The sequence below is a fragment of the Typopeltis vanoorti genome, chromosome 22, assembly GCF_054136105.1.
Source record: "Typopeltis vanoorti isolate ZY-2024b chromosome 22, IOZ_Tvanoo_1.0, whole genome shotgun sequence".
In the NCBI taxonomy this organism is placed as follows: domain Eukaryota; kingdom Metazoa; phylum Arthropoda; class Arachnida; order Uropygi; family Thelyphonidae; genus Typopeltis; species Typopeltis vanoorti.
In genome coordinates this window covers 6,187,515-6,202,628 of record NC_143570.1, presented here as the reverse complement: position 1 = coordinate 6,202,628, position 15,114 = coordinate 6,187,515, and the positions used below count along the sequence as shown (strand labels likewise).

Below are 15,114 nucleotides of genomic sequence, written 5' to 3'. Positions count from 1 at the left end.
AGCTCTACTCCAATCATCGGGAATTCGTCCCTCTGTCCAAGCTTTCTGAACTATGCAGTGCAGCCACTGTAAGACTCTTATACCACCATACTTCAGCATTTCTGGTCGAATATCATCTACTCCTGCTGCCTTTCCACATTTCAAGCCTTTGATGGCTTTTTCTACTTCAAGTATGGATATGTATTCCTGACTGCATGCCTGGTCAGTGTTTTTTATCACTGTGCTGTCATCACTGCTTGTTTCATTTAGCAGTTTTTCAAAGTAATTACTCCATACTTCAAGGATATCTTTTTCTCCTGTTTTCATTTCACCTTTATCATCTCTAATTCCTTTTACGGCACTCTTTCCTCCATTCCTAAGCTTCTTCAACAACCTCCAGAATATTTTGCCACCTTCTTGATATTTATTTTCTATATTCTTGCCAAAGTCCTCCCATGACTTTTGTTTAGCTAGTTTTACACACTGTTTAGCTTTCTTACATTTGTCTCTGTATTCTGTAAGAGTAAAAGCTGACTTATTTGCCAGGAACTTTTGATATGCTTTCTTCTTTTCCTTCACTGCCTCTTTAACTTCCTGTGTCCACCAGGGAGTTCTGATTTTTCTATCCTTGCACACAACCTCACCACATGCCTCTCTGGCAGAATCAATCAATGTTTCCTTCAGAGTTTGCCACCGAATCTCCAAGGTTTGATTCCTGTTCTCAAACTCTTTCATTTTCTTTTCAATAATCTTTCTGTATTTTAGTCTACAGTTCACATCTGAGAGCTGCTCAACTTTTATTCGCTTTAAAACTTTCTTACATGTTATTCTTTTCAATATGAAATTCAATTTTATCCTGCTCAAGACTAAATAGTGATCACTTCCAATTTCAAATCCTCTGTACACTCTGGTGTCCTGCACCAGGGAGAAAACATCACTATAACATAGTCAATGAGACTTTTCTTATTCCTAGCCTCTTCTCTCCATGTGAATTTGTGCACATTTTTATGTTGGAACATGGTGTTAGTAATAACCAGTCCATGTCCTGAGCAGAAATCCAACAGATATTTGCCATTATTATTAGCTTTGCTCTTTTCTCCAAATTTTCCCAAAATATTTTTGTATGTCTCACAATCATTTCCTACTCTACTATAAAAAAAGTTTCATGTGTCTGTAATTTATTACAATGTTTGAATGACATTGTAATAAATTAAAATAAATTAAAATTAAATTCAAACTTGAAATAAATTACAATTTATTTCAAGTTTGAATGACATACTGTAAAATCTCTCATGATATGTAACTATGTAACTTATCATGTTTGCTTTTACATGTTTTTACAAGGAGATTGCACTTAGAGAAATGTTACTTTCGTCTATAATAATCTTTTATTTGTAATAACTTAACCATGAGCCTTTATTAAAATGATGTGCCGAATGACGTCATCATGTAACGCTGTTAACTCATGTTTAATCTGTAAGTAATGCTAAGAATTGACATATATGGCAATTTCAAAAGATGCATGAAGTATGACGTCATCATATCTGAAAGTCAATACGACCATATATGAAAATTTCAAGAAACGCATGCATGCATGCATACATACAATGGAAGTCCTGTCGTATATAAGGCAACATGTCAAGAAGGAATGGGGTTTAGGGTTTTCACCTTCTCTTACCTGAGTCTGCTGTCACATTAGGTCCATTGTTAGTCATTGAAAGAGAAGTGTCACTTGTCTTAGAATTTTCACCTTATACTATTATGGGAAAACTAAAGGACAATACAAAGTAGGATTCCTAATTAAGAAAACAATTACACACCTTATAGAAGAATTTAATTATACAGATGAAAGAATAATAGAAATCACACACTTAAAATAAACTCCAAACTTACAATCAGGATCATCCAAATATATGCTCCCACCTCATCCCACTATGGTGAGGAGATAGAAGTATTTTATGACTCAATGCAGCACACTAGAAAAAAAAAAAAAAAAAAAAAAATAGAAATAGCAGAACAAGCAGGATTCCGTAAAGGCTTTAACATGATTGTTCATATTCATGCAAGTAAAACAAATAATACAAAAATAAGAAGAAAACCAATCGCCTCTCTGTTTAGCATTCATTATGAAAAAGCATTTGACTCCATCAAAACTAATGCAATAATCAAAGCACTCCAGAATCAGGGAGTTCCTGGAGAATATATAGATCTCCTACATGAAATATACCACACTGCAACAGCAACAATCCAACTTCACACGAGTAGCAATAAAATATCAATTGAAAAAAGGTGTCTGACAAGGAGCCTTTCTATCACCCAAAATCTTTACAGCAGCTTCAATAAATATTTCATAATATAAACTGGACAAATCTTAGTATAAAAATTAATAACAGAAACTTAACACACCTAAGATATGCAGATGAGATCATAATTTTTGCAAATACTCCAGTAGACCTTAATATAATGATAGAAAACCTATATCATGAAAGCAGAAAAGTTGGTCTAAAAATAAACAGAGAAAAAACTAAAATCATTTTGCAACACCAAAAAACATAATAATAGAAAACAATTTCTTGGAAAGAGTCTCTTCATATACATACTTAAGTCATCTTATTGATCTAAACTGTGGAATCCAAAAGGAAATAAATTGTAGAGTTCAACTTGCCTGGAGTGCATTTAGAAAATGGAAAAGCATTTTTCAACACAATAATGTCTTACTTTGTTTAAAAAGGAAGGCATTTAACCAGTGTATACTTCCAGTCATCACATAAATCTTTAATGCTAGGCATTACATAAAAAGCAAAACACCTGACATCATTGACATCATTCTTCACCACAAGTGACTAAAATGGAAATGGGCTGGACATCTATCCAGAAGAGAAGATGAGTGATGGACCATCATACTAACGAAGTGGATTCCAAAAGAAGAGAAATGAGGCCGAGGACATCCTAAAAGAAGGTGAAGTGATGAATCGTCAAATTTTGTTGGGAAAAATTAGTCAACTATTGCCAAGAACAGAGAAAGGTGGAAGGAACTGGAGAAGGCCTTTGTCCAACAGTGGACAGAAAATAGCCGAGAAGAAATGTTCATGTGAATCAAACTGTAAATATTCCTTTTTGATTTAATTAAACAGTTTGTGACCAGCATATTGGACTGATTCTGTCAATGCACTATCCTGAAAATTTCCAACCTGCATAAGATAAAGTTTAGGTGTTCAATAATCAAGCCACAGCTAATTAACGGTAAAGCTTAACAGAAGTGGGGAATGCTAAATAAATCTGCTTTGTCTTTAGTTTAAAATCTTATAATCTTGTACTCAGTGTATAGTCTAACTGGCACAGTCATAAAACAAGTAAATTTGTTAGACTATAGAGCATGAAAACATAAGATCTAGTAGAAATAAACAAGTGAGGCAGTCGATCATTCACACATTTTAAAAATACATCTAGTTTCCAGAGGGCAAAAATGAAAAATATGACAAATGTAATTGAAAAGCAAAAAAGAAAAGTAAAAGAGATGGTTGTTCTGGTAGGTACTAATAATTTAAGTAATGACAAATATAGTATGAAAGAAGATATGAAAGGTCTGTTGGAAGAAGCAAAAAAGAAATGTGAGAGAGTAAAAATTATAGGTTAACCCAGATATGACAGTAATAACAAATGGTGTCATGTGCAAGCTGTGTAGAAGTAATGGATGCGAGTTTTTAGATGTGTGGAGTGTGTTTGATGGCAGAAAAGACTTGTATAATGCACTTGAATGGCCTGCACTTGAATTCATTTGGCATCAAGAGCCTAGAGAAATTACTTTTTGGTATGAGATCTAATGCAGAGTCAGAGAAACTACATCATCAAGGGAGGAATGGGAAAAATGTGTGTGAAAGTTCAGCTGTGGTATGCAGACATGAATGTCTTTGAACACGGTTATGTATGTGGAAAAGTGGTGGGAAAATATGCTTTGGGTTTGAACCTTTTAAGTATGTCTGGAGAGGGAAAAAAGAAAATTCTAGAGCAAGACCAAATAGATTGCATATCTAATTATAAGAATAGGCCAGATGGTAATTTATTATGTCTATACACAAATGCCAGGAGCATTAGAAACAAAGGGATTGAGTTTGTTGCTTTATTAAATACGATGTGGCCTAAGATTGTTAGCATTAGTGAAACCTGGCTATCAGAATCAGATATGATAAGTGAGTTCGAGTGTAATGGGTATACTATTTTTAGGAATGGCATAAGATGAGGAGTAGTACTAATGATATTAGATGACTTAAGTCCTTCTACCAGTTGGTAGAATCACAAGAAAACAATGTCCCATGTAGCAGTAGTTTATGTCTATCTTATGTGAAGTGGAGGTTAACAGAATGAAATATATGGTGGTGTCTTGCTACAGACCTGGTGGCTCAGTTGCAGGGGATGAAGAAATGCATCACCAATTTAGCCTTATGGGTACCAAACGAATGATCATTATGGGTGACTTTAATTTTCCAAACATTGATTGGGTAGAGGAGAAATCTCAGGATAAGAATGAAGCAGAATCTCTGTAATTATTTTCCACCACCAGTTGATTACAGTGATCATGCCATTTTTTCCTGGGAAGTAGCTAATTATATTGATGTTCCAATTAGAACTGGTTACATGCTGAACTACAAAGATGGAAATTATGATTAACTTAGCAGAATACCATCTTTGGTCACATGGTATCAGTTACTGAATGGGTGAAATGTCAGCAATGCATGGGAATCTTTGAAAAAGGGCTTAAATGTGATACCTGAATGTAGTGTTCGAAGAATGAATAGGTTGGAAGTGAAATGGATGTGCAACCTTATTAAGCTAGAGACCCACAAGAAGATGATATGAAAAGAATATTGTAAGAATAAGGGTGAATAAGTTATGAAATATATAAAGCTCAGGCCAGAAAAAGTAATGAGTATTGTGCAGAAAGCTAAAAAAAAAAAAAAGATGAAAAGAAATTGGCCGTGCAAGCTAAAGGCAACCCAAAAGAATTTTATCATGATGCCTATGCAAAAGAAAGAATGAATGTCAAAGAATAACCTTATTAAATGCAGATAGTGCTGAGTGTCAGACGCTAATGAGATTGTTCAGTTAATGAGTGCTCACTTTGCTAAGATATATCAACCAGGTGTATGTAACATGGTGCACAGTGCTATTGCTACATTGGTTGAAGAGTTAGAGGTTCATGAAAATGAGTTAAAGAGTTGTTGCATAACCTGGATAAGAATTTGTGTGTAGGGACAGATGGAATATCAGCCCATTTCCTAAAGGAATGTTCAGCGAAATTGCCTAGGCCTTTCACATGTTTGCATAACTTGAGTATTAGCTCAGGAATGATACCACAGGAATGTATGATAGCTCCATTGTACAAGGGTGGTGCAAAAACTGATGCATCTAACTACTGACCTATCAGTATCTCTGGTGTGGTAGTGAATATTTTATAACAAAGTTACGGCCGAGTTGGATAAAGATAATGGATTTTTCTAAGGCATTTGATAAGATACCACACAAAAGACTGTTGCATAAACTGGAGAATATGGGATTGGAAAATAAACGCTTGACTTGGATACAGAGTGTGAATCTGCCAGATTTAAGGTGACCAGTGGTATACCTCAGGGTTCAGTCCTTGGGTCATTATTGTTCAATCTTTACATTAATGGCATCAGGCAGGGTTTAACATCAGATGTGCAATTGTTTGCCAATGATGCGAAGATAGATAGGGCAATCAGGGATGGCACTGATAGTCAGCACTTACAAAATGATTTGAATAGGCTAGAAATTCGGACAAACAAAACTGGCTATCAGTTTAATGTTAGTAAGTGTAATCACTCCCAAGTCATGGACTTTGGAGTGATTAGAGTTCTAGCAGCATATTATATTAGTGGGATTATGCTACAAGAAACTGAGGAGGCAAGGGATCTTTGTGCATTGGTGGATAGGAATTTGAAGTGCAGCGGTCACATAGCAAAAGTTGCAAATACAACTCACAGGATAATTGCGATGTTGAAGCAAACCTTGACATGTAAGGATAAGGAAATCATGTTGCCTCTTTATAAGGCTTTTTGCACAGCCTTATAAAGAGGCTTCGACTCGTTATAAGGCTGTGCACAGATTTGGTCTCCTGGGTTCCAGGGGGATAAAGAAGGTATGGAAAGGGTGCAACGATTATATCTGGATTATGGGATTTAGATTATGAGGACAGATTGCGAGCATGTGGATTGCAGACTCTGGTTAGCAGAGTTAACAGAAGAAAGAGGGGTGATATGATAGAGGGCTATAAATTTTTGAATGGGTGTTATAGGATATCATCTGATGAAATTTTTCGTTATATGGAAGGTGGGGAGAGAATACGGGGCATTCATAGAAGTTAAATTTATTTGCAGTCTAGAAAGGGGTAAGGGTTAAGTTTTTCTCCCAGCGAGTAGTGAGTGAGTGGAATAGCTTGCCTTTAGGGGTAGTGAGCGCATCTAGTGCGAATGAATTTAAGGGAAGGTATGACAGCTGGCTTGGGTGATTTATAGCCTCCCTCGATGAATCCTTGACTCCCTGGAGGTCTCATAATAATAATAATAGTAATATTATTATAACTTCTCCCAAATTGCCTCTGCCTAAAAGGAATATGCTGGTGTTACTAAACTTTTGAAAGGGATACGAGGATATTTTTTGGAAAACTGTGCTAGAGTAATAGTAATTAAAAGGAGTGCTTTCAAAGAAACTTGGATTTAGATTCTTGATTTGAGATGAAATAAGAGAATGATTAGATACAAAAAACATCAGCAAAATTGGCTACACCACATAGAAAGGATGAATAATAATAGGATCCCCAAATTAGCATATAAATATAAACCTACAGGAAGAAGAGACTGCGGACGTCCAAGATTAAGGTGGAAAGATCAACTTTACCTTAATCTTGGACGTCCGCAGAGCAGGAACAGGACATAAAAAGCCTATACCTGGATTGGTCAGACGACGACGAAAACAAATAAAACAAATTTTCACTATAGGGACCATTAATTTTTTTAAAAATTTTTTTAAAGTAACATTTAACACAGTGTCATACCATTAGTTTTTGTCTGGACTTTTTTTTTTCAGTTTTTTTTTTCTTTTTTAATAGAGGTCACCTTGGAATGAATGCACCTTGCTTCCCATGGGCAAGAACGAGTCACGTTTGTAGCCATATAAATTGAAGAAATATGATGCTCCCAAGCTTGTGGAAGCTTGGAAAGTTGTGTTTTGGAGTGATGAATCATGCTACACTCTACCAAGCAGATTTGGTTGTGGGTGTAGTAGATGCCTGGTGAACATCTCTTACCAGTGTGATAGTGCCATCCTGGTCTTCTCGGTTTGGCCTCGGACCTCTGTGGTGCCACAAACAGTGAACTCTGAGAGGTATCTGAGCGTTTTGGACAAAGCAATGCTTCCTACTTTGTGGTGTTTCAACAGAAATGACCACTGTCTCTTTCAGCAAAACAATGTATTGTGTCATAAAGCTGCTTCTGCTATAACTGTGTGGTTTGTGGACATTAACATCACCACACTTGACTGGCTGCCACAGAGTCCTAATCTCAACCCTATTGATCATCTTGGGATGAACTCTAACTTCAGGTGAAATTAAGGGACCTCCATCCCATAACAGTCCTCATTACATGCCTACAGGAAAAATGGCCCAAAATTCCCACAGATCGCTATTGTACTTGTGGAAAGTATGCCCTGTAGGATTGTTACAATCATTCATTGCAGCAAAAGGAGGTCCTACATCTATTCAAGTGAGTGCCATGGCTGTTTTTTTCTTACACTATGGTGTCCATTGATTCCGTTCCAAGCAGTGTATATATTAAGGTTTAATTTTTTTTTATTTTATGTAGCCGTAATTTCATGGGTAGGTTTTTTTTACATAATCCAGAAATCCTCCTCTAGAGACCAAACATAAGGTTTTTCAGGCTCTCAGAAAGTGGGACCCCAATCAGATGATGAAATTTATCTTCCATGTTCATGTCGTGAGCTAGTTTCAAATCTATAGCCTGTTTTTTTTTTTTTTTTTTTTGGAGAGTGGGTATGCTAACCACTTGGCTGACCAAGCCAGCAATGTTGCATTAATTTGAATCATGATGGGAAGTTCAGTTTTCAAGAAATCTCTACCAAAGTTCACTAGGTCTAGTGGGAAAGAATTCATTATAGCAAATGTCCACTATAACTATTTCAGTGGTCTGATGGGCTTACTATATTGAGACCAACTATACTTAACAAACAAAAAAAAAAGTGAATTAATTCTCATTGAAAGGAGAACACCATTAGTTAATTCTCTCTTAAAATGTTGGACAGTGTACAGCGATCGTTCTGAATGGAATAAATGTGATTAACAGTTCATAATGAATTATTACACTTGATCTTTCGGCCTGTGTTACATCCACACACAAAAGAATACATTTAAAAATACATAAGCTCATAAAGTGCAATTCCATGAGACTTTGCCTATTGATGCACTAGCAAGCAGGCCCATCATCATTCTCGCTTAACTGTTCTGAATAGGAATTGAGCAAGTTTCTCATATCTTCATTATCAAGGTCATTAAATCCAAGTTCTTTTCCAATTGTATTTCTTCAATAATGTCAGATCTTGGATTTTGTAAATGATAAACTAACAAAGACTTGAGTTTAAAGTCGCCTTCTGGTTGAGATGCTTCAGGTTTAGCTAGGGAAGTTTTTGTCAGCATACGCTTCCAAAAGAGATCAATTTTGTCTACGTTGAATATTTGCTGATCATCATAATCACCCTCCTGAATTATGCTTTGCAATTCTTCAGGAAACTTGGCCGCAGAATCTTTATCAGCACTAGCAGATTCCCCAGTTATTCTTACGTTATGCAGTCCAGTTCGATTTTTAAAACAGTCAAACTAAACTCAGAGTAAAGCTTTCACATTCCTCTTGAAATTTGGTGTCTTTTAAACGAGGTAAAAATATTGAGACCTTTTGCCTGAATATTCCCTGTACTAAGAGGTATTCTTTTTGGTTATAATCCTCAATCCAGAATGATAGAAGACGCTCCATCTCAATCAGTCAATGGCTTCTATTTTGGGTGATCTGCATGCTTACAGAAGCAGTAGCAACTTTGTATTCTTTGCTCTTATTTAATATAATCCAAACTGTAGACTCACTGTATCCCAGGTCTTGCACAATCATTGAATTACTAGCACCACTTTCATGTCTCTTAATGGCTTCCAGCTTTTCCACTCACTGCAGATTGGTGAAAAAAATCTCACCTAATTTAAAATTTCTCATAATGTAAAAATTTCATGTTAACTGATTAATCACTCGCTTAAAGCGGGAAATAGTATCATTTCACTCAATCGTGCTAACTTATTATCGTGCATATCGAATTCGTGTTAAGCGAGATTTTCCTGTACTTCAATTTCAAAACCTCATGAAGGAAATTACAGACTGCTGAATAAGCAGTTAGCTAAGTAGTGTTTTCTACCATATGTAAGTGATCCTTACAAAATTTTGAAAACAAGTGCTTGATAAGTTCATCTCTTGATATTAGAAACATAGCTAGAAAAAAAAAAAGGAAGAGAATGACTATACTCCCTCTGTCCAAAAAGAAACCGAACGTTTGATAGAAAATAAAACACAGGCCATTATAATTATTCAAATCATTTATTTCAATCAACATACTCTCTCTCAGCTTTGATACAGCGTTTGGCAGGATCAATAAATTTGTTAAATGAGTTTTTTATATTGGTTTTTGGGATACTGTTGAGGGTCGTGGTTACTGCCGCTTGAACGTTTTCAGTAGTGTCATATCACTTTCCTTTCATCAGCATATAAAGTTGGGGGAAGAGAAAGAAGTCACAAGGTGCTAAATCAGGTGAATACGGCAAGTGATCCAACACACAAACTTGATTTTTGCTCAAAAACTGTCTCACAATATTCTAACGATGAGATGGTGCATTATTGAGCAAAAGTCACCAGCTGACTGCATCACAATATTCATGCCATACGCAACGAATTCTCGCTATCAATCGCTTAAAAACTTCGAGATAAAACTCACCATTGACTGATTGGCCAGGCAGAACAAATTCTTTGTGGATAATGCCCTTGGAATCGTAGAAACAAATCAGCATTGTCTTTACTTTTGACTTCTCCAAGCGACTTTTTTTTTCAGATGCCTCTCTTCTGGTGATCTCCACTCAGCAATCTGGAGCTTTGTTTCGGGCTCATACTCAAAACACCACGTTCTGTCACCAGTAACGATCGTTTCAAGGAAGTCTGAATCCTTATGAGCAGTTTTAATGAGGTCCTTGCAGTGTTCAATTCGATACATTTTTTGGTTGTCGGTCAACTTGTGGGGAATAAATTGCGAATTCAATTTAGGAAGGCCCAAACTATCAGTCAAAATATTGTGCACAGTTGATTTTGGAATCCCCAATTCATCTTCAATCAATCTCACAGACGATTTCGGGTTTTCTTTGATGAAATCATGCACTTTTTGGTTGTTAACTTCGCTCAGTCCAGTTTTTGGACTGAGCGAAGTTAACTTCAATGAAGTGAACCTCAGGCTTCACTACATTGATGATGTGTTCGCTATTTGGCCACATGGCTCTGATACACTCCTCTCCTTAACACACTTAAACAACCAACACCCCAGAATCAAGTTCACCCTGGAAAAAGAAGAAAACAACAGCCTCCCTTTCCTAGACACACTAGTCACCCACCAGCCTGATGGAGCCTTGGGTTTTCTCAGTTTATAGAAAACCCAGCCAAACAGGCAGATACATTCACCGACAACCCCCCCCTCTCAACAATATGGAGTTATTAAGACACTACACAACAGAGATAAACTAATCTGTTCAAATGACAATGCCCTAACCACTGAACTAAATCACATCCTCAACACTTTTTCAGCCAATGGCTACTACCCAAAAAATATTGAAACCAGTAAACCACAACCCTCCTCCCCTTCATAACAAGGATTACTCTAAATCCATCACCATTCCCTACATCCGAGGCACCTCGGAAAAAATTACCAAAATCTTAAAAAAACATGACTTGACCTCTTGTTACAGACCATATAGAAAATTGGCATCCCTTATCCGCTCCACTGAAAACCAACCACTTCCCCTAGACCTACCTGGTGTATACCAGGTCACTTGCAGCTGTAAGCTATCCTACTTTGGCCAAACAGGCAGGACAGCGAATATCAGAATTTCAGAACATAAGGACTACATCTGTTTTCACCAGTATAGCCACTCTGGTCTTGTAGACCATGCTCTGGATACACGCCACAGAATACGGCAGAAGAAAGCCACAATAATACACCGTAGCAAGTTCAAATTTGAAAGACTTTTCATGGAATCAGCCTCAGCCCTAAGAAACATGCCAAACCTCAACAAATTTGGTTGCATGAGACTGCCCCAAATTTGGGAGACTTACATCAGGAGACCTTCAGCCCAACAGCCAAGAATACCTACATAGCCCGGTGGGGGCACCACGAGGACTTTTAGGAGAAATGATAGCTTCCTCGCTTCATCCTCATTTACTGTGTATAGTGCCTGAGTGCACGTCTTTATTTTAAGTTAGTTCCTTTGAAGAGATGGCAACGTGATGCTGCCGAAATATTGGAAATATATATTAAAGTTTAATTTAATTTATATTCTAGTGTACGTTGTGATTTCCTTAAGTTAATTAATAATCATACACTGTACTTTGCTATATTTATTTTCTACTTTAAATTTCGTTTGTAACCTTAATTCTTGGTGAAGCAGAATACCTTACTTTATCAATGTAAAACCATATGAACTGAAATTTCCAATAAACATGGACTAAATATGATTTCCATTATAGGATGATGAGCAATTTATGAGATTAGAATATACCCAATTCTCCATATATACGGTAGATTGGTTCTGAAAAAATCCGTGTAAAAAAAGAATACAATGCCTATGAAAAAATAGAAGAATGGTTCCAAATGTGAAAACCCGATACGAAATTTTAATGGAATATTTTTTTTTATTTTAAATCATTATTTAAAGTATATACATATGTATCTTTCTTAAAGAAAATAGTGTGCCACTAATAAAACAGAAATTCAAAAAGGTCCAAATACACCCACGCATATAGTTATTAGTTAAATTTTATTCACCGCACTTTCTGATAGTAGCTGCATTCTTTTGTGTGAGACTGGAATTAAATCACGTCCATCACTTGAAACACTTTCGCTGTCCTGTTCATACTGCAATAGCGAAATATTTTCTTCGGTAAAAGGAACTAAATTAGCACTAATTTTCAATAATTCTGAAGGTTGATTTTTTTTATATTTTTTTATCATGAACTCTGTAATTAATCGTTGATATCCTGTTTTGACCAGATCTTTGTATAATTCATCATATCGCACCATATATGACTTCAATTCACGTTTAAACTGTTCAGCTCGTTCAATATTTAGATCATGTGTAAGAAAATGACTTTGCAATTTACTAACCATTTGAAGCCCTTCTTTAACCCTGCGGAGGTCGCTGATGATCAGACATACACAAACAAACTGTTTTAATATAAATATTCTTACACATATCCAGTTATAGCTTGGAGGTCATGACTAGCTGTGCATACATATATTACAAGTGATATTCTGCACTGTTTATGCCATCAGTTTAGTTTAACACGTGTTATGTAAAGGTTTGTGATATTTGATAGTAACTTGTATCTCAGAGATACCGCGAACTCCAATGTCAATATAATCATCATCAACTATGGGTCCAATGCCCATAGGTGCTGATGAAGAGATTCCACTCACCACAAGATTAATTAACCCTGCAGAGATTGCAGTCGAAAAAATTGCAGCTTAGGTTGCATGTATCTGAGAGATACATTCGTTACTAGTATGTGCTGAAATGCGATAAAACTTTAAAAAAAAAAACACTGCAAATATATTACACGATGGTTTATTTATTTTCAGTTACAATTTAGAAATTATTGAACAAAGAAACAAAGAAAAAAAAACAACTAAATTTATTATAAATCAATACTATACTGACATCGGAGTTCGCGGTATTTCTCAGATATAATTTACTATCAAATATCACTTTCACATTCAACTCTATCATTCTCATCATCGGACTTGAGTAACATTCGCTGAATCTCCTCAACATCTGATGGATAATCCAATTGGTATATTTTTCCAGCCGTTTTCAACAGTAAATTAAAAAAAAATAAACCAATACTATACTGACATCAAACAAGATCAGTAGCAATCAAAGATGAAAATGGTGAAGTATTGATGGACAAGACAGAAATCATACACAGATGGACAAGATATTGCAGCGAACTATATAAGAATCAACTAAATGATACTGCAACAGAAGTAATCAAAGAACTAAAAGCAATCTCTCCACCAGCAGAGATCTTTGAAAATGACATCTTGGAAGAGGAGGTGAATAAGACTATAAAACATCTCAAGAATAACAAGAGTCCTGGAAATGACAACATAATAGGCGAGATGCTAAAATATGGGGGGAGAATCAGTTGCAAAAGAAATACATAAGCTATGTAATGAAATATGGAGATCAGGGTATGCCGCCGAAGAGTGGAAAAAATCGTTCTTGGTTGGTCTAAGGCAGTGCTTTAGAATGCACCAATTACAGAACTATTGCATTAATAAGTCATCTTGGCAAAGTGTTGATGAAAATACTAACAGAATGCCTGAAGGTGCATATGGAGGCACATCTTCTGGATGAGCAAGCCAGATTTCGACAAGATCCAAGTACAGTGCAACAAATACTCACACTAAGACTAATAGCAGAGAAAGCTCAAAGAAAGAACAAAAAGATATATTGCTGTTTCGTGGACTTCCAAAAAAGCATTTGATAATATTGACCAAAAAATAACATGGGCTGTCTTAGAATCCTATGGTGTGGACAATAAATTGATCCACTTGCTGAAAGATATAAACAGCCAAACACAAGCAAAAATCAGAATAGCAGGTGAGACTGGAGATTGGTTTGCCACTAGTCAAGGCACAAGACAAGGGATCCCAATATCACCAATCATCTTCATCACACATCTGGGAAGAACACTAGATAAGATTAAAGAAGAAGATGGAGGCATTTCAATAAATGGCATGAGAATAAGCTACCTCTGCTTTGCAGATGACATCGTCCTGATTGAAGAAGACGCAGAAAGGCTGGAACAGACATTGCAAACACTATACACAGAAGGAAAAAGATAAGGACCAAATGTCAACTTTGAAAAAAAAAAAAAAAAAATGATATTCGGACAACAGGAGTTACTGAACAGAGTTACGATAGACAGATTTCAACTGGAAAATGTGGAACACTTCACATATCTTGCATGCCACATGATGCATGACTTGGACCCCAAAAAAGAGATAAAAATTAGAATAGCCAGAGCAACAACTATTTTAAATAGTTGTTGCTCTTTGTGGATAAAATATGGAAGAGCTGAGCTATAAAGATGAAACTAAACTGCGCATTGTAGAAACCTGTATCTTCAGCAGCATGCTCTATTTTGGATTGCATCAAACTTGCCAACTTAGCAAGTTTGATGCAATCCAAAATAGAAAATTTCTTCCACACCAATAATTGTCAGTAGATTATTCTTATCCAGTTTATCCAAAATGTATTGGAACGCTCTTCTTATTTAGTAAGTTTTGAAGGTAGCAATCACACCCTGATCTAGTGGTTGTATTAAGGATGTCGCATTAGGTGGCAGAAAACAAAATTCCACATTTGGGTGTTCTGAAACATCATGGCCAAGCATAGTCTATAATCAATAAAACTTTAAAGTCCAGATTTTTTTCACCATCAAATAATGTTTAACTTCTGGAACAAAACATTTAACCATTCATGAAATAATTTCTTTTGGAACCAAACCTTTTTTGTTTGCCTTCCAGTGCACTGGTAACGTGCTAAAATCCATACCTTTCATTGCACTGCCCGTGTTCTTAGGCACAAACTCTACTGCACGAACAAAACACAAGACGTTAAACAAGAAATGATTGTTTAGTAAACAGCTTAACTCCTTCCAAGCAGCTTTATTTAGGCAGGCCTCCCATAATGGACCAACTTAACTTCGAGGAATCAGCATAGCACCCTTCTGCTTCCAGGAACCA

General features: G+C 36.1%; 1 protein-coding gene across 4 annotated transcripts in view; it reads right to left on the bottom strand.

Annotated features, from left to right (window-relative positions):
- LOC150094133 (CBP80/20-dependent translation initiation factor-like) overlaps positions 1 to 15,114 on the bottom strand; it is a 145,166-nt gene that overhangs the window by 17,257 nt on the left and 112,795 nt on the right. The window contains exon 5 of one of the 4 annotated variants that reach the window (XM_090412241.1): positions 1,873 to 1,955. The exons of the other annotated variants lie outside the window; for them this stretch is intronic. Within the exon in view, the coding sequence (XP_090268367.1) occupies positions 1,881 to 1,955 (75 nt within the window). The 3' untranslated portion in view covers positions 1,873 to 1,880. The remainder of the gene's footprint in view (positions 1 to 1,872; positions 1,956 to 15,114) is intronic. 4 annotated transcript variants of the gene reach the window in all.